This window comes from Anomaloglossus baeobatrachus, chromosome 2 (assembly GCF_048569485.1).
Source record: "Anomaloglossus baeobatrachus isolate aAnoBae1 chromosome 2, aAnoBae1.hap1, whole genome shotgun sequence".
Lineage (NCBI taxonomy): Eukaryota > Metazoa > Chordata > Amphibia > Anura > Aromobatidae > Anomaloglossus > Anomaloglossus baeobatrachus.
The window spans coordinates 454,177,875-454,203,806 of record NC_134354.1 but is presented as its reverse complement, the minus strand read 5'-3'; the positions used below and the strand labels follow the sequence as shown (position 1 = coordinate 454,203,806).

At 42.4% G+C, this 25,932-nt stretch overlaps 1 protein-coding gene across 2 annotated transcripts in view; it reads right to left on the bottom strand.

Annotated features, from left to right (window-relative positions):
- Positions 1–25,932, bottom strand: part of NXN (nucleoredoxin) — a 235,729-nt gene that overhangs the window by 6,691 nt on the left and 203,106 nt on the right. For both annotated transcript variants that reach the window (XM_075336309.1, XM_075336310.1), the window contains exon 7: positions 20,309–20,433. In XM_075336309.1, the coding sequence (XP_075192424.1) occupies positions 20,309–20,433 (125 nt within the window). The remainder of the gene's footprint in view (positions 1–20,308; positions 20,434–25,932) is intronic.

Here is a 25,932-nt window from a genome sequence, read left to right as displayed (position 1 = left end):
TAGAAAAGTGCCAAGTAGGAAATCTCCAAGTCCTACTTACCCTCCATGTTATATTGTGACTAACCCTCATTGCTAGTGCATCTAAAACTTTATAACTGTCCCCTCATATATTTCACCCCTATTTTAATTTTTTTTTTAGCCAAAATGCAAATACAATACAGGAATCCTCTGACAGTGCTAATCCTCTGTCTTGCACCCTTGCTTTTATTTGCTCCCAGTGCATTTCAGACTCCATTCAATAATCATGTAATCAGCTTATAGGGGTTCTGTGCACCCTTTGTTAGTTGTTACAGGGACCACCATGTTTGTGGTATAAGCCATACAGTTACACGTTACTCATGAACGCCATACATTTTTTTAAAAAATAAAAAGATATAGTATACCATGCCACTGAAAAATATACTTCACTGATTTTCCTCGTTAACAAGACTGCACTTTTTTTTTTCAACGCTAAAATGGGCTCACAAGAACCTCCACAGAAACATTTAACACGTGTGGTATGACCGCAGCCATCATATGGCACACATTATAAAATATATTATACACGCACAAACTTATGTTGACTACTCACAAAATGTTAGGGATATTTGGCTTTTGGGTGAGATTTCAGCATGATCCTAAAATGCCCTCTAACCTTATCAGGAGAACTTAATGTGACCTTCTCTAAACTCTTGAATGCACATGTCCAACTGTTCAGTGTGTCAGGACTTTTTGCACAACTTGCTCTTAATGGCAAAATTTGATCCATGAATCACCCTATAAATTTTGGGCATCAATTGGAATTGGCATTTAAACAGTCCTACTTTATCATGGGCAGCACGGTGGCTCAGTGGTTAGCACTGCAGACTTGCAGCGCTGGGGTCCTGGGTTCAAATCCCACTAAGGACACCATCTGCACGGAGTTTGTATGTTCTCCCCGTGTTTGTGTCGGTTTCCTCCCACACTCCAAAGACATACTCTCAGGGAACCTAGATTGTGAGCCCCAATGGGGACAGTGTTGCAATTGTATGTAAAGCGCTGTGGAATTAACGGCGCTATATAAATGAATAAATTATTATTAATCATGCTGTTCACATCATGAGACCAAGATGACACCTAATAATTGATTCACAGCATTTCGCCATTGTGAGGCTTCAAGCAGGATGTTCTAAGATGGAAGTGGTCACTGAGCTTAGAGTGTCATCAGCAGGTTGCAACAGAGATACATATAGACTGCAAGAATCACAGAAAGGTATAAAAGTACCCACATCCCATACTAATGACTGCTTCATTGTGACAAATGTCCTTCAGAACCAGATAATGAATGCCACACAACTCCAGGCACATTAAGGCCCTGTGCGCACTGGAAAATGGAATTTTCTCAAGAAAATTCCGCAGGTATTCAAAGATTACCGCACCCGCGGTAAAAAACCACGGCAAACCACACCCGAAAACCGCATGCGGTTTTACCGCGGCATTATTCGCGGTTTTGTTGCGTGCGGGTTGCTATGTGCTTTATTGCATTCAATGCAATAAAGCACATTGAAGAAAAAGAAAAAAAAAGTCATTTCATTCTGAGATAGAGAAATAGACAGAATAGATAGATAGATAGATAGAGGGATTGATAGAAGGATAGCTAGGAGGATAGATAGATTCTCTGTGAGCACACTGCATTTCCCACGGTCGGCAGTGAGTTCACATTACCGGCCGTGGGAAATGACCGGTAATTACCTCTGCTGTCTCGCTGCGAGGCTGCATTCATTCAGCGCTGTGTCTGTGTCAGTCGCGGCTGGATGTAAGCAGCGCAGGAGCTGTGGATTACGCCGGAGCTTTGTTTCGGGAGGGGTTAATAAAATGGTGAACGAGGCTTGTTTGTGTTTTATTTTAAATAAAGGATTTTTCTGTGTGTGTTTTTTCACTTCACTTACGGGTTGATCATGTCAGCTGTCACATAGACGCTGCCATGATCAAGCCTGGAGTTAATGGCGGTGATCCGCCACCATTAACCCCTTGTATTACCTTGACTGCCACTGCTACACGGCAGCAAGAAGAGCCGGGGACACGCCGGTACTGCCGCATAATGCATGCGACAGTGCCGGGGCAGCTGCGGCTGATATTCTCGGCTGCGGGAGGGGGAGTGAGGCGGGGGACATTAACCCTGCCCCTCTCCCTCCCCAGCCTGAGAATATCGGGCCGCCGCTGTGTGCTTACCTCGGCTGGACGGTAAATATGCAGCGGAGCCCACGTGCTTTGTTTTCTATATGTCCGTTTGCTTTCTATGTGTGTTCTATGTGTCTGTGTTCAATGTCTGTGTGTGTGATCTGTGTGTGTTTACTCTCTGCACGGCTTCCTCTTCCTGTAATGACATCACTTCCCTGCAAAACCGCAGGCAAGCAATTTACATTACCGGAGGTAAACCGCGAAATACCGCAGGGAATAATGCAGGAAAATGCAGTGAACCGCACAGAATTTGCTGCCTGCGTTATTCCCTGCGGGATTTCACGATTACATTGGAGTCAATGGAGTGAAATCCCGCAGCGACGTGCGGAAAAGAAGTGACATGCAATTGTTTTTGCTGCGGGAATCCCGCAGCAAAACATGCAGCTGTCAAAATCCGCCTAGTGCGCACAGGATTTTTTTTTCCCATAGGTTTTGCTGGTGATTCACTGCAGAGATGTTATGAACATTTTCTGCAGCGAAACATGCAGCAAAACCGCAAAAAATCCGCGGCAAAATCCGGTAAGTGCGCACAGGGCCTTAAGGGAGGTGAGAGGCAACTAAGTGTCACATCAAACCATTCAAAACAATTTACATCAGAATGGTCTGTGTGCTAGACGACCTGCAAGGGTACCTGACCGCAGGTGTGTCTAGTCCAGAGGTCCCCAACTCCAGTCCTCAAGGCCCACCAACAGTGCTTGTTTTTGGGATTTCCTTAGTATTGCACAGGTGTTAATGTAATTACCTGCCCAGGTGCTGGTTCCAACAGCAGTGCAATGCTAAGGAAATCCTGAAAACATGCACTGTTGGTGGGCCTTGAGGACTGGAGTTGGGGAACCCTGGTCTAGTCAATAGAGAACTTCCCTACACTTTCTGAATGTTACAGTGACAAGCCCTTACTACTTTAAGGGAATCTGTCACCACATGTGACCTATTTAACCTATCAATACGGACATACAGGTTATAGAATGCTGAAAAAGGTCATACCTGTATATCATATCAGAAGCCTTGTTGTGGATAAATCATCTATTATCACTTTATATAAATGAGCTCTTCTAGGATATGTTGCAGATGCTGCCTGGAAGATAAGCTCTTGAGGCTGAGCTATTTAAATAGAAGGGGCTTTTTTTCAGCAGTCTATAACCTGTATACCCATATTAATAGTTTAGATCGGTCAAATGTGATGACAGATTCCCTTTAAATAACATCATTATTCCAGTCATTGTGTCTCTTCATGAGCAATTTTTATCGTAGGTACACTTCAACTGTGACAAGCGGAATGCCCCCCCACCTACCCCATGAAATAAGTAATAGATCACCTAGTGACCAGCAAGAATTCTGGCTCTCACAGACCTGTTATTTTTCTTTAAGAGGCCCTCCTACTCTGTACTCATTACCATTACCTTCTGACCGATCTCTCCAATCACTGTGTATCTGGGTCCGGTGACCGCTCCCCTCCGCTTCACTCCGTCCGTGGAAGGCAGCTGAGGAGAGCAATCCCTGCAAGTGCCCTGGTAAGCTCCTGCCCCCCCCCTCATCAAATCGGCCACCCTGCCCCGATTCCCCTCCCACCGCCGCCAATGTCCTCTATCTGCTGCAGCCCCCTCCATCTGCCACCACTCCCAGCCATCAGCCGCTGCCCCCCTCCGTGAGCTGCTGCCCGCCCTCCACCATCCTCATCTGCTGCCTCCTCCACCATCTCACCTCTGCGATCTGCTGCCCCCTCCACCACCTCTCACCCTCCCCAATCTGCTGCCCCCTTCACCCCCTCACCCTCATCTGTTGCCCGCCTCCACCCCCTCTCACCCTCCCCAATCTACTGCCCCCTCCACCCCCTCTCACCCTCGCCAATCTGCTGCCCCTTCCACCCCCTTTCACCCTCATCTGCTGTCCGCCCCCTCCCATCCTCCGCCGCGCCCTCTCCCATCCACCATCCATCTTTTTTCCGTCCCACCTAGTCCCCCCTTTTGTGCAGCACATCTGTGCGTGCGTCCTGATTTTTTTTATTTATGTAAACTAAGAAGTACAAATAAACTTAGTTTAGGGCCAGTAAAATGATACTGTAGTAATCGTCAACTACAGTATTTTTTACTGAATATTGTAAGGGTCAGCTCAGTGCCACACATGAAAGCGATGCACGAGTCTCACATCACATCATCCGGCACGGCCGCTCTCTTCCAGAAAGGAGTGTGCGGCTGTGCCGGATGATGCGATGTGAGATTCGTGCATCGCTCTCACGTGTGGCACTTGCCCTAGTGTCAGTTGCATGCGCTCATTTTTATTTATTTTTTTTTTTTCTACTGACCATATTTTTTCAAACTAATTTTTTGTATGGGGGGGGTCTAGTTTGCAAAATAGGGTCACATGTGGGGGAACTCCATTGTTTAGGCACCTCAGTGGGTCTCCAAATGCAACATGGCGTCTGCTAATAATTCCAACCAATTTTGCTGTGAAATGGCGCACCTTCTCTTCTGAGCCCCGCTGTGCGCCCAAACAACTGATTTCCACCACATATGAGGTATTTGCGTACTCAGGAGAAATTTCACCACACTTTTATGGTGAATTTTTTCCTGATACCCTTGTGAAAAAAAAAGCTACTTGGTTGAAATAACAATTTTGTGGTATAAAAAAAAAAAAAAAAAAGAATGATTTTCACGGCTGAACATTATAAACGTTTGTGAAGCCTCCAGGGGTTCAAAGTGCTCACTAAACATCCAGATAAATTCCATGAGGGGTCTAGTTTCCAAAATGGGGTCACTTGTGGGGGAGCTCCATTGTTTAAGCACCTCAGGAGGTCTCCAAACGCAACATTGCATCCTCTAATGATTCCAGACAATTTTGCTTTCAAAAAAATCAAATGATGCTCCTTCTCTTCCGAGTCCTGTTGTGCACCCAAACAATTGATGTCCACCACATATGAGATATCAGTGTACTCAGGAGAAATTGCACAATTATTTTTATGGTGCATTTTTTCCTGATAGCCTTGTGAAAATGCTAAAGTTTATGGCTAAAATAACATTTTTGTGTAAAGTAAAATTTTCATTTTTTCCTTCTACATTGCTTTGGTTCCTGTGAAGCTCCTAAAGGGTTAATAAACTTCTTGGATGTGGTTTTGAGCAGAGTGAGGGGTGCAGATTTTAGAATGGGGTCACTTTTGGGTATTTTCTGTCGTCTAGGCCTCTCAAAGTCACTCCAAATGTGATGTGGTACCTAAACATTTTTTTTTGTAAATTTTGTTGGCAAAATGAGATATTGCTGATGAACTTTGAACCCTTCTAACTTCCTAACGAAAAAAAAAAATTGTTTCGAAAATTGCACTGGTGTAAAGCAGACATGTGGGAAATGTTATTTAATAACTATTTTGTGTGACATATCTCTCAGATTTATGGGCATAAAATTTCAAATTTTGAAAATTGTGAAATTTTCAAAATTTTCTGAAATTTTCACAAATAAACACAAAAAAATATCGGCCTAAATTTACCACTGACATGAAGTACAATATGTCATGAAAAAACAACATCAGAATCGCCAGGATTCGTTGAAGCGTTCCAGAGTTATAACCTCAAAGTGACACTGGTCAAAATTGCAAAAAATGGCCAAGGTCTTTAAGGTGAAAACAGGCAGGGGGCTGAAGGGGTTAAGCTGTTCTCAGATTAACTAAAAAAAAAAAAAACTGTTGACAGATTCCCTTTATATAATTTTTATTTAAAAGCTCTGTAATTCAGATCGCTCATAATATGTAATCATAAAATGTAAGCTTTCCTTTAAGAAAACAACAAGACGGTATAAAAATGACAAATGCAGCACTTGAAGCATGTTTGAAAAACATTCAGCTTTTTTGGTTTTTCACTGCCCTTATCCAATGATCCTGTTCCACCTGCTGCATTTTGTCATGCAATATTTACAGTGCCTATAGACCACATCTCATATTCTTATGTGCCAACTATATTGGAATAGTAAATAGGTAATAAACATGAAAAGCCCTATCCTTTTACATTCATGCATACCTATTCCATCTGAATTTACTAATGCTAAAAGACTACATTATTCAGTGAGGACAAGAATTACTCCGCTCTAGCACACGCACAGTAAAAATTGACAATATAGAATAACTGTCTGTACTCTTAGTTCTGTACTGTGGTTATAAAAGGTATCAGATGACTTGTTAAAGTGAAGAGAAATGTAGAAAAAAAAAATCTTAATTAAATATCTGTCTGCAATATTTTTATTTTAAAAGGAGACTACCAGAAGAAATACAGATATACTTTCAATGAAATAACGTGTAAGGTATGAGGACAGAGTTATTGTTAGCAGTGAGATCACCATAGCCCATTGGCTTCGAGCTTCACAGTTCTTACTCCAGGCATGAAGTTTTTTGTGTTCATATATAAAGAGAAAAAATGTAGTACGCTAAATGTATCAGAATTACTTTGTAAATGTGCTGCATTATCAACACAGATCTACAGCAGCCTGAAATGTCAATGTTTGTCAAATTTGTTATAAATCTAGTACAATTTTTTTATTTTTACACAATTTTGAAAACGATACTTCCATAGGACAGTGTTAAAGAGGTTGTGTAGTCTAAAATGAAAAGTCTGCATTCATTCTGTCACTGCTGACTTAAGAATCCTCCCAGCACACATAGGCTGTGTGCACACACTACATTTTTTCATGCGTTTACGCAGCGTTCTAAACTGCAGCGTAAATGCATGCGTTGTGCGTCCCCAGCAAAGTCTCAGAATTAAGCAAATTCCATGAGCATGTTGCGTTTTTAAACGCAGTGTTTTGGATGCCAAATATGTGACAAAATTGATGTGTTCCAAAAAGCAACATGTCACTTATTTTGTGCGTTTTGGATATTTTCCCTCTGTCTATGGCAGAGCAAGCATCCAGAACGCATCCAATCTGCATTCAAAATGCATCCAAAATGCAGCGTCTTCTAGACAGGAAAACCTTTTTATTGAAGACCTATTGTGTAGATACAAGACATTATTTTAATTATTAAACATTCATGTATAGGGTCTGATTCATAAAGCAGTCACAGGAAAGACCATGGCCAAGACAAATTCTTCATAATTCTTGCCATAAATGTACTCCACTACTAGCGTACATTTCTTGCGGTAGCCACAAGCAGTTAAGCTATTAATATGGGCATACATGTTATAGAATGCTGAAAAAAACCATACCTGTATGTCTCATATGATGCCTTGCAGCTGATAAATCATCTTTTATCACTTTTGTATAAACAATCTCTGGCTATGGGGAAGATGCTGCCTTGAAGAGGACTCCACCTCTAGAGATGAATTAAATAGGAGTTACCAGTGTGATGGCCGCGCTCTGCTCTCTTTGTCGAGCCATGTGTAATTAGAAGGTCGGAGTCACACTTGCGTATAACTCGCACGAGTGTAATGTGAGAAAATCTGGCATTGCATTCGGCCCCATTTAAGACAATGCTGCAGCTCAGATCTGCGAGTTTTTCCTTAGCCCTAAATGGACAGGAGAAAAAATTGCAGCATGCTGCGATTGTATGGGAGAGCCATATCAATCGAACCCATACAAGTCTAAAGCGGGCTTTACACGCTACGATATCGTTAATGAATTATCGTCGGTGTCACGTTGTTTGTGACGCACATCCGGCGTCAGTAATTATATTGCAGTGTGTAACACTTATGTGCGACCTTAAACGATCGCAAAAGCGGCCAAAATCGTTTGCCGCTGAGAGGTCGTCCTAAAACAAAAAAATTGTTTTCCTCTCATTAGCGATGTTGTTCCTCGTTCCTGTGGCAGCACACATCGCTGTGTGTGACACCGCAGGAGCGAGGAACATCTCCTTACCTGCCTCCACCGGCAATGCGGAAGGAAGGAGGCGGTTCGCCGGCCAGAGCGACGTCGCGGGACAGGTAAGTCCGTGTGACGGGGGTAAGCGAGGTTGTGCGCGACGGGCAGCAAATATACCCGTGTCGCACAACAGACGGGGGCTGGTACGATCGCTTGCGATCTCGCTAGCGAGATCGCAGCGTCTAAAGCCCGCTTTAGGGTGCGTGAAAAACATCGGACTGCACTCGGATGTCATTCAAGTGCAGTGCGATATACACACATGCTGATAGTGGAAGAGATGGGGAGATTAATTCCTCCCTTGCCTCCGCAGCGTCCGTCCTCTCCTTCACAGCTGTAACCTGATCGCAATATCTGGTCAGTCGCATGACACTCAGCTCACACTCGCAGCAGAGCCTGAGCCGAGGGTCATTTGCATATCGCATCCACTGCTCTCGCATCAGAAGCGATACGCAAGTGTGACACCCCAGCCTAACTGACACTTCTGCAGGTTCCTCTCAGTTTCACTCTCCATCTCACAGGCAGACAGGGTTGCAATAACATTGCAATACAGCAGAGCTCAAGGAGAGCTGAAAAAAATGTATGTGCAAGAAGAAAAATTTCAATACTGTGTTAGTTACTTGCCTTACACTGGTAACTCCCCCTTTTATTTATAATGAGCTCTGGAGGTATCATTATCTTCCAGGCAAGATCATAAGAAAAAAATAGATTTCTCGGCAATGAGACAAACGAATTGCAGCTATCAAGCAATCATTTTATTCAGCTTCCTATGACCTACATGCAAATATGTAGACATCTTAGGAGGGTTGATCCCACTGACAGATTCCCTTTAAGAAGAAAGAGCATCTAGAGCCTGCTTTACACCTTACGATCCAGCATACGATATCGTATGCGATCGTAACTGCCCCCATCGTATGTGCGGCACGTTCAATTGGTTGAATGTGCCGCACATACGAGTAACCCCGCGTCACACGTACTTACCCGTCCATACGACCTCGATGTGGGTGGCGAACGTCCAATTCCTGGAGTGGGAGGGACGTTCGGCGTCAGAGCGATGTCAAGCGGCAGCCGGCCAATAGAAGCGGAGGGGCGGAGCTGAGCGGGATGTAAACATCCCGCCCACCTCCTTTCTTCTGCATTGCTGGCCGGGAGCCGCAGGACACAGGTAAGATCTGTTCATCGTTCCCGGGGTGTCACACACTGCGATCTGTGCTACCCCGGGTACGATGAACAATCTGACGTTCAATTCATGAGGAATGAACGACGTGCGTGCGATGAACGTTTTACCGCTCAATCACAATCGCACGTAGCTGTTACACACTGCAATGTACCTTACGATGCCAGATGTGCGTCACTTACAACGTGACCCCGCTGACACATTGTAAGATACATTGCAGCGTGTAAAGCAGTCTTTAGTCCAGCACACTATTTTTCAATGCTGGTGTACCAAACAATAGTCTTAAGGAATCAGGGCCATACTCTGCACCAGTTAACATGTGGACATTGATTCAAGCATGCATTTGGTTTCATACAAACAGTAGTTTTATAAAATAATAAAAAAAATGGCAAAAATAATGAAGTTGTCTTTGCAAACCAATCATTAAAGCAGCAAATTGAATTAACAAGGTCAACACTCAATTTTTAATTTTCATTAGTTTTGCTAACTCTCTCCAAATGTCTTCATGACAGTACTGAACTGTAAAGCCATCAGAATAGGGGATGGGATTACAATTTTACAGCAGCTGGAGGCTTTAGACCTGTAACAAGTCTTTTTGACTCCCTTTATAATTTCTAATATGTCTCCTGTACTTTGAATTTTCGGGTTCAGTGATTCATACCTTAGGCGGAGACAGCATAGAAGCATAGATATGCAACCCTTGATGACACTTGAGAGCTCTAGAGTGGATGGAGATGAAGTAAGGACACTAAAGATGAGGATTGCTCCGTTAGTCATATTTTTGTCTAGCAGCGTGACGTTGTAATCCTGACCTGACATAGCATGTGCTCCCCTTTTTTTTAAATGCATTCCTTTACAGTTGGACTGTACTGCTGAAGAGAACCAGGTGCGAACACTAATACAAAATTATTGCTAGGCTGAATAATGCAATAGTTCACAGACTTAGACTTCTATTGAGCAGAACAGGTTTATAACCTCATCCACATCTCTACATACACTACTTCTTGTCTATTAATGATTTACTTTTTATAAAGAAAATCAGCAGGTTTTGCCACATTTAACTAAATGCAATGTCATAAACAATTTAATGTACATATGCAAAACACTGCATTATAGCATTGCATATGACACCATGACAGAATGATAAAGAATATGGACTGAAAGAGGTCATTTGGATGAGTCAATAATCAAACATCTAAACAGGCTGCCAATCACCGATGAATGAGCAACACACTCGCTGGTCCTGTATGATGAGTTTTATGCTGGCATAAAAATCATGGTTATCTGCAGCACCCTCGTCTTAAGTAATGTGCCAATAACATGATAGAACGTAAACATCCCCAACTGTCATATATATTATATATATAGTCTGAATCTGCTTATGCAAAAGGCCAGAATGATTAGTAATCCTTTTATAATCTGAACATGAACTTGGATGGCATGAATGCTGCAAATGACAACTGTATCTGTATATACAGGTTAGTCAGAATTATAGGTGGCTGAGCTAATCAATTCACAACAGTGGCTATATGGGCATACTATAACATGAATACATGGTTCTGTAACCATTTACAGACATAACCACACAAAGAATATCTGTAATCAGGTTTTTACTATATAATTAATCGGAGACCACCAGTGAAGAAACACAGACCCTGATCACAGCGATGTGTCAGTTACTGGGCTCTTGTTTTGCTATTTCAATACAATCAATATAAAACCAGAAAGCTGTAGTGTGGGTGAGATTATCCACAGCTCAATAACTGAGCTCTGCCCAATCTGCAGCAGAGTAGACTATCATAACCGTTAACCTAGTAAACAGTCAGGGTCTCTGTCCATACCTCATGCTGCTGTTAGATTCCCTTTAATACACACAGCTTTCCAATATTATATCCTGCAGGGCAACTCAATCTCCAATACCCCAAGTCCCTGACAATCTGGCGTTCTGGTTTATTTTCCACAACAATTCAGTAATGATCCTGAAAAGATGGTTACACACGCCACATATTTAGGAAAATAAGAAAAGGCTTACAATAATTTTAGGTAAGTAGAAAATATCAAAACATTTCCAAATTAGCTTTGTTTAGGCTGCTTTCACACATCCGGTTTTTGCAGTGTGGCTCAATCCGGCTCAAAAACCTATGCAACGGATGCGTCGAAAAAAACGAATCTGTTGCATAAGTTTTTCCATGCGGCCCGTCCGGTTTTTTGACAGATGCGGCTTGATACTGAGCATGCGCAGTGCAAAAAACCGCATGCTGCGGCCGGATGCGTTTTTTAGCCGCAGGACGCCGCATCTGGCGTCCATAGGCTTGCATTGTAAATCGTGCTGCATCGTGCCGGATCTGGCGCGAGGCGGTTTTTTCGCCGCACAAAAAACGTGCCAGGCAACGTTCCATCCGGCTGCCGCATGGGCTAAATATGCCGCATCCGGCAAAAACGCAAGGCCATGCGGCACAATATGGCGCTAATGCAAGTCTAAGCGGAAATAACACAACCGGCGGCAAAAAAAGCAGTTGCATTTTTTCTGCAAAGCGTCGTATTGTGCCGCACTGCAAAAACCGGATGTGTGAAAGCAGCCTAAGGGTACTTTCACACATCCGGATTTTTGCTCTGCGGCACAATACGGCGTTCTGCAGAAAAACCGCAACCGGCTTTTGTAACGCCGGTTGCGTTTTTTTTTGCATAGACTTACATTAGTGCCGTATTGTGCCGCAGGGGCTTGCGTTCGGCCCGGTTTTTGCCGCATGCGGCAGATTTAGCCGATGCGGCGGCCGGATCGAACGTGCCCTGCAACGTTTTTTGCTCCGGCAAAAAACACCGCATCGCGCCGCATCCGGCCGCTGCGGCGCATTTTTCAATGCATGCCTATGGCGGCCGGATGCGGCAATAACCGCATCCAGCCGCCGCATGCGGTTTTTGCCACTGCGCATGCTCAGTAGCATGCCGCAAGCGGCAAAAACCGGACGGGCCGCATGTAAAAACTTATGCAAAGGATGCGGTGTTTTCACCGCATCCGTTGCATAGTTTTCACAGCCGGATTGAGCCGCAGGGCTCAAACCGGATGTGTGAAAGTAGCCTTAGCTGGAGAGGTGAATTATTTGCAGCAGCTTTCAGTGTGGACAAAAACACGTCCAGTAAATGGACCCTCTGGGAAAAAATTATACATAGTCTTCTGCCAGGTGCGCTGGTTGGAACAAGACACAGGGATGCTCTGTGATGATTTTTTCTTTACTACTACTGTCATAAACCAGACCCTTTAAGCCCTACACTAGACATAACACAGTATATACTGTACATTTCTGTTTATATAATTCAAAGGACCAGAAAATTCAATGAGTTGAACGAAAATCACAAATTTGTACTAACCAGCTGTAAGAAAGGAATTTATCAGAATAAAATAAAAAGAAGAACACAGATAGCATAAGGACTGTAAATCTAGAAAATTGTAAATGACTCTTTCGGCTTCTGGTTTAGGAATCTTAATCTCTAGCCTTATGGGCAGAACAGAGAGTTGTCAAGACAAGGCAACAGCGGAATAGATAAATGACCATAAGGGTGTACATCTGGTTTAAGGAATGTAGAGATCTCTCTGTACTTTGTAACTTGGAGACCCATTGACTGCACAAAGACTTGCCCAAATATAACACCAGATAGTAAAGTTTTCAGTTAGCATTCTGCACAAAAAATATAATTTCTAAACTAATCAGTATTTATTTAGGGTTATTCAATTTATAACCTTTAGGATAACATCTTGACATGTAATGTACACCACAAATAAGTAATTGGTTTAAGTAGAAGGGTAAAAAGGCAAAAATGGGAGGGAAAAAAATTAAAATGTAACTCATGTCCACTTAATTAAAACGACTTTCTAATAAAATAATTATTTTGTATATTACACTTTATTCACATTCATTTTACACTTCTTGCTGACAGACTATGCCAGAAATAATTGCTAATTTTATGAGAGATATTTAACTGGAATCCCAAATTAATATAACTTGAAAAGTTCACAGGGTATGAATACTTTTTCAAAGCACTGTATACAAATATTTTATTAGATAAACATTGTAATAAAATGGAAATAAAAAAGGCATAATTTAACTCATTCACATTTTTTTCATTTTCCTTTCTCCCCCTATACCCATTTATGTCTCTTTGTAACAAATTCTAAAATAAGAAATAAACTAAAATTCATATAATCAAGTTAATAATCAACTTAAAACGGCAACAATACTTTTGTGTTTTTTATCACAGTTGGCAAAGTCTTCCTGAATAGTGATGGGTGGACCCGGACTGTAAAAGTCTGGATCTGTGCGGTTTCAAAAATATCCAGGTGCCGGACCCCGGCTCAGAGTTCTCAGGGAATTCCGGCTATGGATCCGGATCTGGCAACTCGGGAAAAAAATTAAAACTAAAGCAAGTGCATTACACTTACAGAGTCTTCGGCATTTATTTATATTTACACCAATATACAGTGACCAGCAGACAGGGTTTGTGATCGCAAGCAGTACAACACTCTGTCATAAAGGTTGGGGGCGTTGTCTGACTGCAGCCAATCACAGACGCCAGTACTGCGGTGGTTGGGAGAAGCAGTGAACATGTATGAGGCGAATGAATGGCCCCAGAAGTAAAGTTCGCGGGCCAAAAGCAGTTACAGCCACGCTGGAGACTCGGTAACTACAGTGCGCTTGCTACAATCCCCCTATCCCTTTTACCATCATTTTTAAGCGCCAGATTCTGGTCCCCATAGACATATATGGGGACTGGCATCCGGCCAGATATGCGGGATCAGTTTCGGGCTGGAACAGTTTTTTTTTTTTAAATCCGGTTAGACCTGCAGATCCCAGATATCTGCAAGACTACCTATCACTATTCCTGAAAAAAACCACACATTTTTGTAATGGAAAAACATTATTTTCTCCAACCTGTACTTTTAGCCACCGATTAATATATAACGTATTTATTCAAATGGTCATGGTACAACTGCAACATGACAATTGTGTTATATAACCATATGTCAGAGAAATCTGGTAAAGTATTTTGGCTAGACATGAATGGATACAAAAAAAAAAAGGATAAGTTATTTCTTTACACATTTCCTGCTTTTTTTTTTTAGAAATAATACACTAAAAAATGTTAGAAAACTTCCTTTGTGATGGCTAGTTCAAAATACAATGAATTACATGAGAGGACAATATTTTAAGCAATTAATATATTATTAAATAAATAAAAAAAAATATGGAACAAATCAAAGAGCACAAACATTTTCCCTGGCTTAAAATTTGTATTCTTTGTTGCTATTTTGTTTCATCATTACTCTATTTTGAGTGTGTGTACTTTATTTCTTCTCTCTGTGTAATTGAGAGACCACGGTTTATTTTAGATTAGAATCGAAACTAAGAAGCTCTGTAATGTGAAACTTTAGGTGAACCTGTCAGGTGCAATATGCACCCAGAGCCACGAGCAGTTCTGGGTGCATATTGCTAATCCCTGCCTAACCGTCCCTGTATACACTAGCATAGATAAATGGATCTTTAGAAAAGTATTTGTAAAGATCTTTTATCGTATGTTAATGAGCGAGGTGACTATTCCCCTGGACGTTAGTTCCCCTGGCTAGTCGGCTCCATTAGCATGTTAGAACGTCCCTGTGGGCGTGTTAACATGCTAATGAATGTGCAGCGTCAAAGGATGGTCTGACCTCTCCGCTGCCAGCGCGTCTGACGCTGGATTTCGACTCAGTGCGCATGACTCCAGAGTTTTGGTCATGCGCACTACTTTAGTGTAAAGCCATGACGCATACACCTGACTTCATAGTGCGCATAAGCAAAACTCCGGATCTCTTTATCTATGCTAGTGTATACAGGTACCGTTAGGCAGGGATTAGCAATATGCACCCAGAACTGCTCGTGGTTCTAGGTGCATATTGGACCTGACAGGTTCCCTTTAAGAAGTGTATGTCACACCCAGACTCTAAGTCGGGTGTAAAAGATACTAACATTCAGCCAATAAGATATACTATATATGTTAATGTCAATACAATGTAAGAGATAAGCTGAGCCAATTAGGATGCTACACTGTATGTCCAAGAAATGCCTACTATATAACTGAGTGATGATTATGTAATAAACACTGACAAAGAGATTTTCTTTGCAATTTAACCCAGAGTAGGCACAACGTCTCACATAAAGTCGTACACTGTGTGGCAATGACAAAGAATTTCAACCAAATTAGCAATTTACTTTTTTTTTTTTTGTTAGATCGCAAGCGTTATCTACAAATGCTGATTTATAAGAATACATTTCTTTTTAAAAGATTCATACATTTTGCACCTCCTGTCTTTATTTGAGTAGGAAGACCAATGAGTAGGAAGGATCTTCTATTCTTTATCAACTTGTAAAATGAGGTGTAATCACAGAGTCTGGCCTAACTCCCTGCAGATGGATGTGGTGTGTACTTTTACACAATCCTCTTTCCACACCCGGAATCTGAAACCGCTAAACCTCATTTGTCTTTTTCCCCAAGCAGAAATGATTGATGTTATTTTGGACAGGACATCACAAGGTTTCATAAGAAAGACACGAATGCTCAGAAGAGATTCTTCATCTCCTAAATATTTTTCTATTGCTTCACTATCTTGGCATTTGCAATTGCACAGTTAAACTGTCAAAAAATGAAGTTCACACTCATTCTGGGATTTCTCTTCCTAGAAATTGTATTGTATGAGAAAAACAGTGCATTGTGCATTAATGTTACTGAGGCTCCTTCAACGTCACTTCAGTGATGTCTGTGGAAATCTTTCCTTCGTGTTAGGGTATTTTTAATGGCAGGAATATTTTTTTCAGAATGTGCTATTCTTGTCGTCAAATATGCCAGAAAGGTCCATAAAATGTTAACAGAGCATTAAAACACTAATTTAAGCTTTCTAGAATGTTACGTAAAGATTATGCTTTCCCTTGTACATGTAGACATTTCTTCATTCTTTGCAACTGAACATTTAATACACAAAAATATGATATACTGATGCAATGTCAAGTCACCTATAATTTCTCCTTATATTCAGAAAGAATCAGAATGCATATCAGTAACAGCGGTCATTTATACACCTTCTAAGCAGAGTAAGGGCGGCTTTGCACGTTGCGACATTGCACGTACGATGTCGATGGGGTCAAATGGAAAGTGATGCACATCCTGCGTCGCAGTTGATATCGCAACGTGTAAAACCTTTTTGATACGATGAACGAGCGCAAAAGCGTCGTTATCGTATCATCCCTGCAGCCTCCGACATTTCCATAATGCCAGTGCAGCGACAGGTACGATGTTGTTCCTCGTTCCTGCGGCAGCACACATCGCTGTGTGTGAAGCCGCAGGAGCGAGGAACTTCACCTTACCTGCCGCCGGCTACAATGAGAAGGACGGAGGTGGGCGGGATGTTTACATCCTGCTCATCTCCGCCCCTCCGCTTCAATTGGCCGCCTGCCGTGTGACGTCGCTGTGACGCCGCACGACCCGCCCCCCTAAGGAAGGAGGCGGGTCGCCGGCCAGAGGGACGTCGCACGGCATGTAAGTGCGTGTGAAGCTGCCGTAGCGATAATAATCGCTACGGCAGCTTTCACTAGATATCTCCCGTGCGACGAGGGCGGGACTATCGCTGCAGCATCGGTAACACATTGTTATCGATGTCGCAACGTGCAAAGCCCGCCTAAAGGGGGCTTTACACGCTGCGACATCGCTAATGCGGAGTCGTTGGGGGTCACTGAATTTGTGACGCACATCCGGCCGCATTAGCGATGTTGCTGCGTGTGACACCGATGAGCGATTTTGCATCGTTGCAAAAAAGTGAAAAATCGTGCAAAATCGCTCATCGGTGACATGGGGGTCCATATTCGATTACCGTTACTGCAGCAGTAACGATGTAGTTAGTCGCTCCTGCGGCAGCACACATCGCTAAGTGTGACGCCGCAGGAACGAGGAAGCTCTCCTTACCTGCCTCCCGGCTGCTATGAGGAAGGAAGGAGGTGGGCGGGATGTTACGTCCCGCTCATCTCCGCCCCTCCGCTGCTATTGGGTGGCCGCTCAGTGACGTCGCTGTGACGCCGCACGGACCGCCCCCTTAGAAAGGAGGCGGTTTGCCGGTCACAGCGACGTCGCCGGGCAGGTAAGTATGTGTGACGGGTCTGGGTGATGTTGTGCGGCACGGGCAGCGATTTGCCCGTGTCGCACAACAGATGGGGGCGGGTACCCACACTAGCGATATCGGGACCGATATCGCAGTGTGTAAAGCGGCCTTAAGAGTGTTCCAACAATGTTCCTATAAAACATCATAATTATTTATTTCTATAGCACCAATGTATTCTACAGCATTTTACAATTCAGAAGGTACTTGTACAAACAGGACAAGACATTATAGAGCAACACATAGTCCAAAACACACCAACTCTGTTTGCAAGCCTACAAACTATGAGGAAATAGGGTGTGGGGGAACAAAAGATAAAGTGCTAGTTGTATAAAGTCCAGCCATTGGTATAATAAAGACATCCAAAATAAAAGCTGCATGAAACATTCACTAGTCAGTATCTGTACAGGTACAAAGTGTTAACGAGTGACTAAAAGAGAGAATAGGGGATAGTTAGATTAGTGAAGTGATAGGCCAGTCTAAACAATGGAGTTAGGGCACACTTGAAACAGTGAACACTGGAAATTAACAGTGTTGTCTAGGGTAGCACATTCCAGAAAACTGGTGCAGCACGGAGTAAGTCCCAGAGATGGGAGTGGGAGATACGAATTATAAAGGATGTTAGCCTTAGGTCATTAGTGGAACGAAGAATACGGTTAGGGTGGTAGACAGTGATGTGAAAAGAGATGTAGAATCGTGTACAACTGTGGAGAACTTTGTGTTTAAGTTTATATTGCATTCTGTAGCGGATAGATAACCAGTGAAAAGACTAGAAGATGTTGGCAGCATCAGTATAGTGAGTGAATAGAAAGATAATCTTGGCTGCTGCATTCTGCATGACTGATTGGAGATGGGATTGTTTGGTGAGAGGGAGACTGAGTAGTAGAGAGCTGCAGTAGCCCTGGCGAGAATGAGTCAGAGCAATACTAAGGCAATGTGCACACACTGCAGAAAATGTTTGCACCATTTCCACACCTTGTTGCAGAAAAATGCACCAAAATCCACCTGCGGTTTTGGTGCATTTTTTTGGGAGGGAGCGTTTTTTTTTTGCATGCAACAAGGAAAAGATTGTCAATAAAGCCAGGCTAATTCAGAAAAAAATAAATAAACTGACTTTTCCAGTTTCAACAGTTCTTCTGTTTAATTTTACATTGTCCTACGCCTAATGACATCACATCCTGCTTTAGCCAAGTATTTTTTGTATTAGAAACGCTGCAAAAACGTGGCAAGATCGCACCAAAAACTCACTGTGTGAACACACCTGTGGATTTCAAGTGTTTTTTCATCACAACATTGAAGTCAATGAGTGAAAAAAACGCTACAAATCCGGACCAATAATTGACATGCTGCAGATTTTTTCTGCATCAAAATCTGCAAGGAAAAAAAACCACAACATTGGCACAGCACTTCCGCTATCTCATAGACTTTGCTAGTTTCAGAATTTTAAAAAGATTTTGAAAAAACTGCATCAAAACTGCAATGTGTGCACAAGGCCATCTTTATGGGCTATAACCTGAATCTCCAGTGTATCCTGTGAGATCAGCCTGTCTCCCCTGGCTGCTGATTGTAAGAGCTGACATGGAGAAACCAATCATAAGCAGATGGCAGGGAAGACCGTGAAGTTCTTCACGCAGATACACTAAGGGTATGTGCGCACGTTGCTTTTTACCTGCTTTTTACCTGCTTTTTTGCTGCTTTTTCTTCTGCGCTGTTTAATGCCAAAATGGATGTGTTCTTCTATTCAAGCAAAGTCTATGGGAATTTGGGTTTCTTGTTCACACTATGTTGTTCAAAATGCTGCCTTTTTGAGGCAGAACTTTGGTCAAAAACTCAGCTTTTCAAAGAAGCAACATGTCAATTGTTTTTGCCATTTGGGTTTTGCACTGCAAAGCTGAGTTTTTGACCAAAGTTCTGCCACAAAAAGGCAGCATTTTGAACAACATAGTGTGAACAAGAAACCCAAATTCCCATAGACTTTGCTTGAATAGAAGAACACATCCATTTTGGCATTAAACAGCGCAGAAGAAAAAGCAGCAAAAAAGCAGGTAAAAAGCAGGTAAAAAGCAACGTGCGCACATACCCTAAATCTGCATAGGGAGTTTGGCTTTGCAAAACGGAGTCAAGTCTAATCACTCACACTTGCTCAATTCTGAGTCCTATCTTCTGTTCCCAAAAGCTGTATTAGGAGAATCAAATTTACAAGGAGGAAAACAAATAATGGCACATCATACACAAGCCTCTTCATTATTTAGAATTAATTAGCATGTAGTTTAATGTATAAGAAATGATGTACAATACAAAATGATATTGTGATATCGTGTTAGCCAGAAAAATTAATGTAAATACTTTCATGGCCAAAAAATGACAAAAGTATTCTAGGAGTGAAAAAGGTATTACTCCTAGAATACTTTTGTCATTTTTGGGCATAAAAGTATTTACTTCAAATGCATAAGTAACATATTGCTAAAGTTCTGCTTTAAAGCGTAACCGTTGTTTTAATTTTTATTTCATAAATAAATAGTGCACATGAAAATAAGCAACTTTGTAATATATCTAATCACACAAATTTGCTTCTGTCAGGGTTGATCAGTCATTATCAAAATTCTCAATTCTGAGATCACGTCACAATATGTCAGTAATTTTAAAACTGCTGAATCCCTCTGTAAGACTTAAAAAATTGGGGCTTTTCAATCTCATATTAGCCCATTTTGTCTTAAGAAAACAAGCTGCCTAATATTTCTGTACACCTTAATGAAGGGTGTTGATATTCTTAGGCCGCACCTTTCTTCATTAGACAAATAAGCTAGTAGCTGGAAAATCTGCATAAACATGATATGGTAAATATTCACTTGCCTAGTAATTGTGTACACAGTGTTACTTGATTATTGTAGAGCAATTCTTATCACACCTTTCCCCGTACTCACCTCACTGGCCACAAAGAACAGTAGTGGTGCTTCCTCATCTTTGGCTTTATATTGTGCTATAATTTTCTCTGCTATGGGCTGAACAAGCTGTTTTGCGGCTTCTGACTCGCCTTCATCCTCAGAGTCTAAAATATATAATAGATAAATAATTCTCATAAATACAATCAATAAGCCTGAAGACAAACGAGTATTGGAATTAAGATTTGCTGTTCATGAAAGAATGTTTGAATGATCATTTTATAAACTATAAGAATACATCTAATATTCTATCTTTTCGTGATATTGTGTGTAATGCTAACCAAATACAGTTCCTTTTACCCTTTCACAACCTATGACCTACCTATATGTTATGGTTGGGAAGGGGTTTCTGCCTTACAATGTATGGGTACATTAGTTGTAGGTTAACTATCATCTTGACATATACATTTAGCATCTGGCACCTTCCAGACATTACATTCTCAAAGTTAGGCTACTTTCGCAAATCCGGTTTGAGCACTGCGGCTCAATCCGGCTGTGAAACCTATGCAACGGATGCGGCGAAAACACCGCATCCTTTGCATAAGTTTTTACATGCGGCCGGTCCGGTTTTTTCCGGTTGCGGCACACTACTGAGCATGCGCAGTGGAAGAAACCGCATGCGGCGGCCGGATGCGTTTTTTCCGCATCGCGCCGCATCCGGCGTCCATAGGCATGCATTGAAAAATGCGCCGCAGCGGCCGGATGCGGCGCGATGCTTTTTTTTGCCGGAGCAAAAAAACGTTGCAGGCAACGTTCCATCCGGCCGCGGCATCGGCTAAATCTGCCGCATGCGGCAAAAACCGGACCGAACGCAAGCCCATGCGGCACAATACGGCACTAATGTAAGTCTATGCAAAAAAAAACCCGCAACCAGCGGCAAAAAAAACGGTTGTGGTTTTTCTGCAGAGCGCCGTATTGTGCCGCAGAGCAAAAACCGGATGTGTGAAAGTAGCCTTAATAGGATATGCAGCCTACACTATAACATTTTATTCGTGGTGTCTAATATAGAACACCACAATTGCAGTCATGTGACCACCGTTCTCTGCTAAGAAACCATAAATCCTCGCAGCGCAGTGTGTGCACACTGGGAGTATTCATAAGGCTGCAGTCACAGAGTGATTGCAGACTTAGGCTATGTGCACACGCTGCGTTTTTTTGACGCTGCGTTTTTGTGCGTTTTTGGCCGCTAAAAACGCACAAAAACGCACCTGCGTCGAAAAAACGCGGCAAAAACGCACGCGTTTTGCCGCGATTTGGTGCGTTTTTTTGCTGCGTTTTGCTGCGTTTTTGCTCACTGCGTTTTTTATCAGTGAACAAAAAAAAAAAGGTCTGATGTCATTTCCTTCTTCAATGTGTTCTTCATTCTCCACTAGTGTATGCAGAAGAGCAGACAGCTGCAGAACTACAAGGCTCAGCATCCTCGATCCAATAGTGTATGCAGGACAGCAGACAGCAGCTGTCGAACTACAAGGCTCAGCATCCTCCATCCAATAGTGTATGCAGGAGAGCAGACAGCAGCTGTCGAACTACAAGGCTCAGCATCCTCCTTCCAGGACTGTATGCAGGATTTCTTTGCCCCCCCAAAAAAAAAAATGACGTGGGCTTCGCCATATTTTTGTATGCTAGCCGGGTACAGCAGGCAGGTACGGGCTGCCCCCAACCCCCAGCTGCCTATTTGTACCCGGCTGGGAACCAAAAATATAGGGAAGCCCTTTTTTTTTAAATTATTTCATGAATTTCATGAAATAATTTAAAAAAAAAAAATGACGTGAGCTTCGCCCCATTTTTGAGTCCAGCCGGGTACAACTAGGCAGCTGGGGATTGGAATCCACAGTGCAGGGTGCCCATGCTTTCTGGGCACCCCCGCTGTGAATTGCAGTCCCGCAGCCACCCCAGAAAATGGCGCTTTCATAGAAGCGCCATCTTCTGGCGCTGTATCCAACTCTTCCGGCTGCCCTGATGCCGGGTTGCTAGCCAGGTAATAATGGAGTTAGGGCTAGCTGTATATTATCAGCTAGCCCTAAGCCCGAAATTCATGGTGTCACGCCAATATTAGACATGGCCACCATGAATTTCTAGTTAAGATAAAAAAAAAACACAACACAGAAAAATATTTTTATTAGAAATAAAACACAACACAATTAGTGACTCCATCTTTATTGAAATAAACCCCCCTCCGCAGTAATCCTGGGTCAGGGTCCCGCGCCGTCCAATCAGGATCCAATATCATCTGATCGGTTTGCTGGAAGGCAAAGCGATCAGATGATGTGTCAGGTTAAAGGATGTGAATCCCATCACACATCAGCTGATTGTATAAAAGCCGATTATACAATCAGCAGATGCATCAGTAGAAAAAAAAAAAAAAAATAATACTCACTTATGTGCTGAATTACCGGCAGCTCCTGGAGCGATGGGGCGGGAGTCTGATCCTGTCCGATCGCTGCAGCAGCTGCCGGTAATCAGGGATGAAGTCTCCTGATGCATCCGCTGATACCGGCCGGGCGCCCGCGTCAGCCCGAGACTCGATCAGCTGATGCGTCAGGTGACTGCATCAGGTGATCCATCGCCAGGCCTGCAAGCAAGGTCCTGCCCCGGGGAGACTGCACACAGCCGGAGCGGGAGCGGCGATACCGTGACAGGAGCTGGGAGCGGGCATGGCACCGCGAGGCTGCAGACAGGTGAGTATAACTTTTTTTTTTTTTATTCTACTGTTAACTTTTGTTTTCGCAGCCGCTTCCACCTCCTGCCTGTACATGGCGCCGCACGGCAGCATACATGCACAGGACGGGAGATGGACGCGGCGGTGACGGTACCGGGAGGATTCATGCTTCTGTCTATACTGACAGAAGGAATCCTCTTCCTGTACACGTCACTTTACTACCCACCTCCTGCGCTTATAGCTGCGTTTTTGGTCTTAGAAACGCACCAAAACGCAGCTATTTGCGTTTCTCATTGCGTCTTTCAACATCCCATTGAACTCAATGGATGAAAAGCGCAGTGAAAAACGCGGGAATAATTGACATGCTGCGTTTTTGTGGTCACCACAAAAACGCAGCTGAAAAAAAAACGCTGTGTGGGGACAGCAAAAATGAAAACTCATAGACTTTGCTGGGGAAGCAAAGTCATGCAGTTTTGAGGCCAAAAACGCACCGGAAAAACGCGCAAAAACGCCGAGAAAAACGCACCGTGTGCACATAGCCTAACAGAAAGTAGTGATGTGAATGTGTCCTGCACAAAGTGAAGAAATGCCACATGCACAAATAGAGGAATCAAATGTCACATGAAAAAAAGGTTCTAGGTTACTCAGGAGCTTAAAGGATTTTAACCACTTCACTCCTGTATGATTTTTCGTTTTTGCTCTCCTTCTTCTGAGAGCCATAACTTTTTTTTTTTCTGTTAATCTTGCCATATAAAGGGCTCGTTTTTTGTGGCACGAGCTGTACTTTGAAATGAAACCATGAGTTTTACCATATAGTTTACTGGAAAACGGGCAAAAAATTCGAAGTGTGGAAAAATTGTAAAAAAAATTGCAATTGCACAATTGTTTTTTTGGAGCATTTTATTCACAGTGTTCACTACATGGTAAAACTGATGTATCAGTGTTATGCCTCAGGTCAGTACCAGTTCTACCAAACATGTATAGGTTTACTTTTATCTAATGGGTCAAAAAAATTCAGAAATTTGTCCAAAAAAAAGTGGTGAAGTTTTAATGGTGCCATCTTTGCGCAGATGCTACTTTTTGATCGCCTGTTATTACATTTTGCGACAACCAAAAAATGTAAGTTTGGCGTTTGGAATTTTTTTGCCGCTATACAGGTTACCGATCAGATTAATTGGTTTTATATTTTGATAGATTGGGAATTTCTGAACGCGACAATACCAAATATGTGCATATTTTTCATTTTTTTTAACTGTTAATTTTCAATTAAGCGAATTGGGGGTGATTTGAACTTTTAGGTTTTTTTTTCGTTTTCTAAAACTTTTTTTTTTTTTTTAAACTTTTCTAGTCTTCCTAGGGGACTATAAGATTCAGCAGTCTGATTGCTGAATCATATCTGTTTATCAGAGCTGCAGAGCTCTGATCAGCAGAAATGCTGCATTCTTGTTATAGCCAACAGAGCAGCGAGTGTAACAGGAACTACATCATGATAATGACAGGAGTCATCACATGACTAGTTGCTAGCATGGCAACCATCGTCTCCCCGTAATCGCATCACAAGGCCTCCAATGGCGGGAAGGAAAGGCGATTTCCCCTCTGAGGCCATTTAATTTGTGCTGTCACATTTTGACAGCGCGATCTAAGAGGTTAACAGGCACAGGTGAATTGCAGATCCACCCGCGCCTGTTAGCCACACATGTCTGCTGTTCAAATTAGCAGACGTGCTGGGATCGCTGCTGGCTCATTGCAGCAGCTGGCGTTTATTACCTCTTCGTGATTTAAGACGTACCTGTAAGTCCTTGGTCGTGAAGAGGTTAATGGCATTTTAAAAAAAATAAAAATACAAATTTGATTAAAAATCGTAAATAATTTTTATTATTTACTATGCACATATAGCTTTATTTTATCCTGCAGGTATGATTTCATTTTATCCTACTCTCCTATTCATGCTGTAACTCAAATGAGAATTTGCAATGTGAAAAATCATTAAAAAAAACAAACAAAAAAAACATACATTTTCTTGTAGGAAAATTTGTTACATTTCTAACCCTTGTTTAGCAAAACGAAAAGAAAATTTTCATGGAATAACAAGCACACACGTCAGACAGAAGTTATATATAAACAATACTTTATAGTGTCGGATCTTGCACTCAGCAGGGAAACAGGAAACAAGGGAATAGTTTCCTTTCCCAGGCAAAACACCCAATGCCTTCCATGAATTAATACCGGACCGTACAAAGGAAAGAGAATGAGGCTCCCCTTACCCTGTTTAGTTTGAAAAACACTTTGTAACGATGGAAACCAGCACCATTCCGATAGGGAAAAAAGGAAACTGTCTGCACATTACCATGGTCTCTGCCATTGCGGGAGCTTTACAGGTTTAATTCTGTGTGACCATTTCCACAAACAGATTAGTGTCACACAGGCTTTGGTCAGAGAGAAAAGCTCAGAGATAGATGCAGGATTTTGTGGAATCTCAACATACTTTTCACGATACAGTTGTCAACTTATCCTTCTAGCCCCCTCCATGTAAAGTCTTTGTCTTCCAGGTCACACATGCTCATCAAGAGGGAACTATTCCCATGTCTACTGCATCAGAGTTCACAGCAGAAGTTCAAGCAGCTGAAACCTTCATGTCAGCAATTTCTAGGACAAGATTACTTATTATGAAGCGCTGCTGCTGTAGCATCTGTACATTAATATGATCGCATTTTATCATTAAGGACATGTGGGGTATTTCTACGTAAATTACAAGAAACCAACACCCATTCTACCCTCACTAGAAGAAGCAGTCCACCTGAGACTGTGATCCAGCTGCTTCATTACAGTCAATGCAGTTAAAAAAAAAAAAAAAGTGTTCACTCTGCTAAAAGCCCCATTTGTCAAAACCCGCTTTCAGGACAGCATAGTATCATAAACAGGGAGAGAAATACGCGTGTATGCCGTG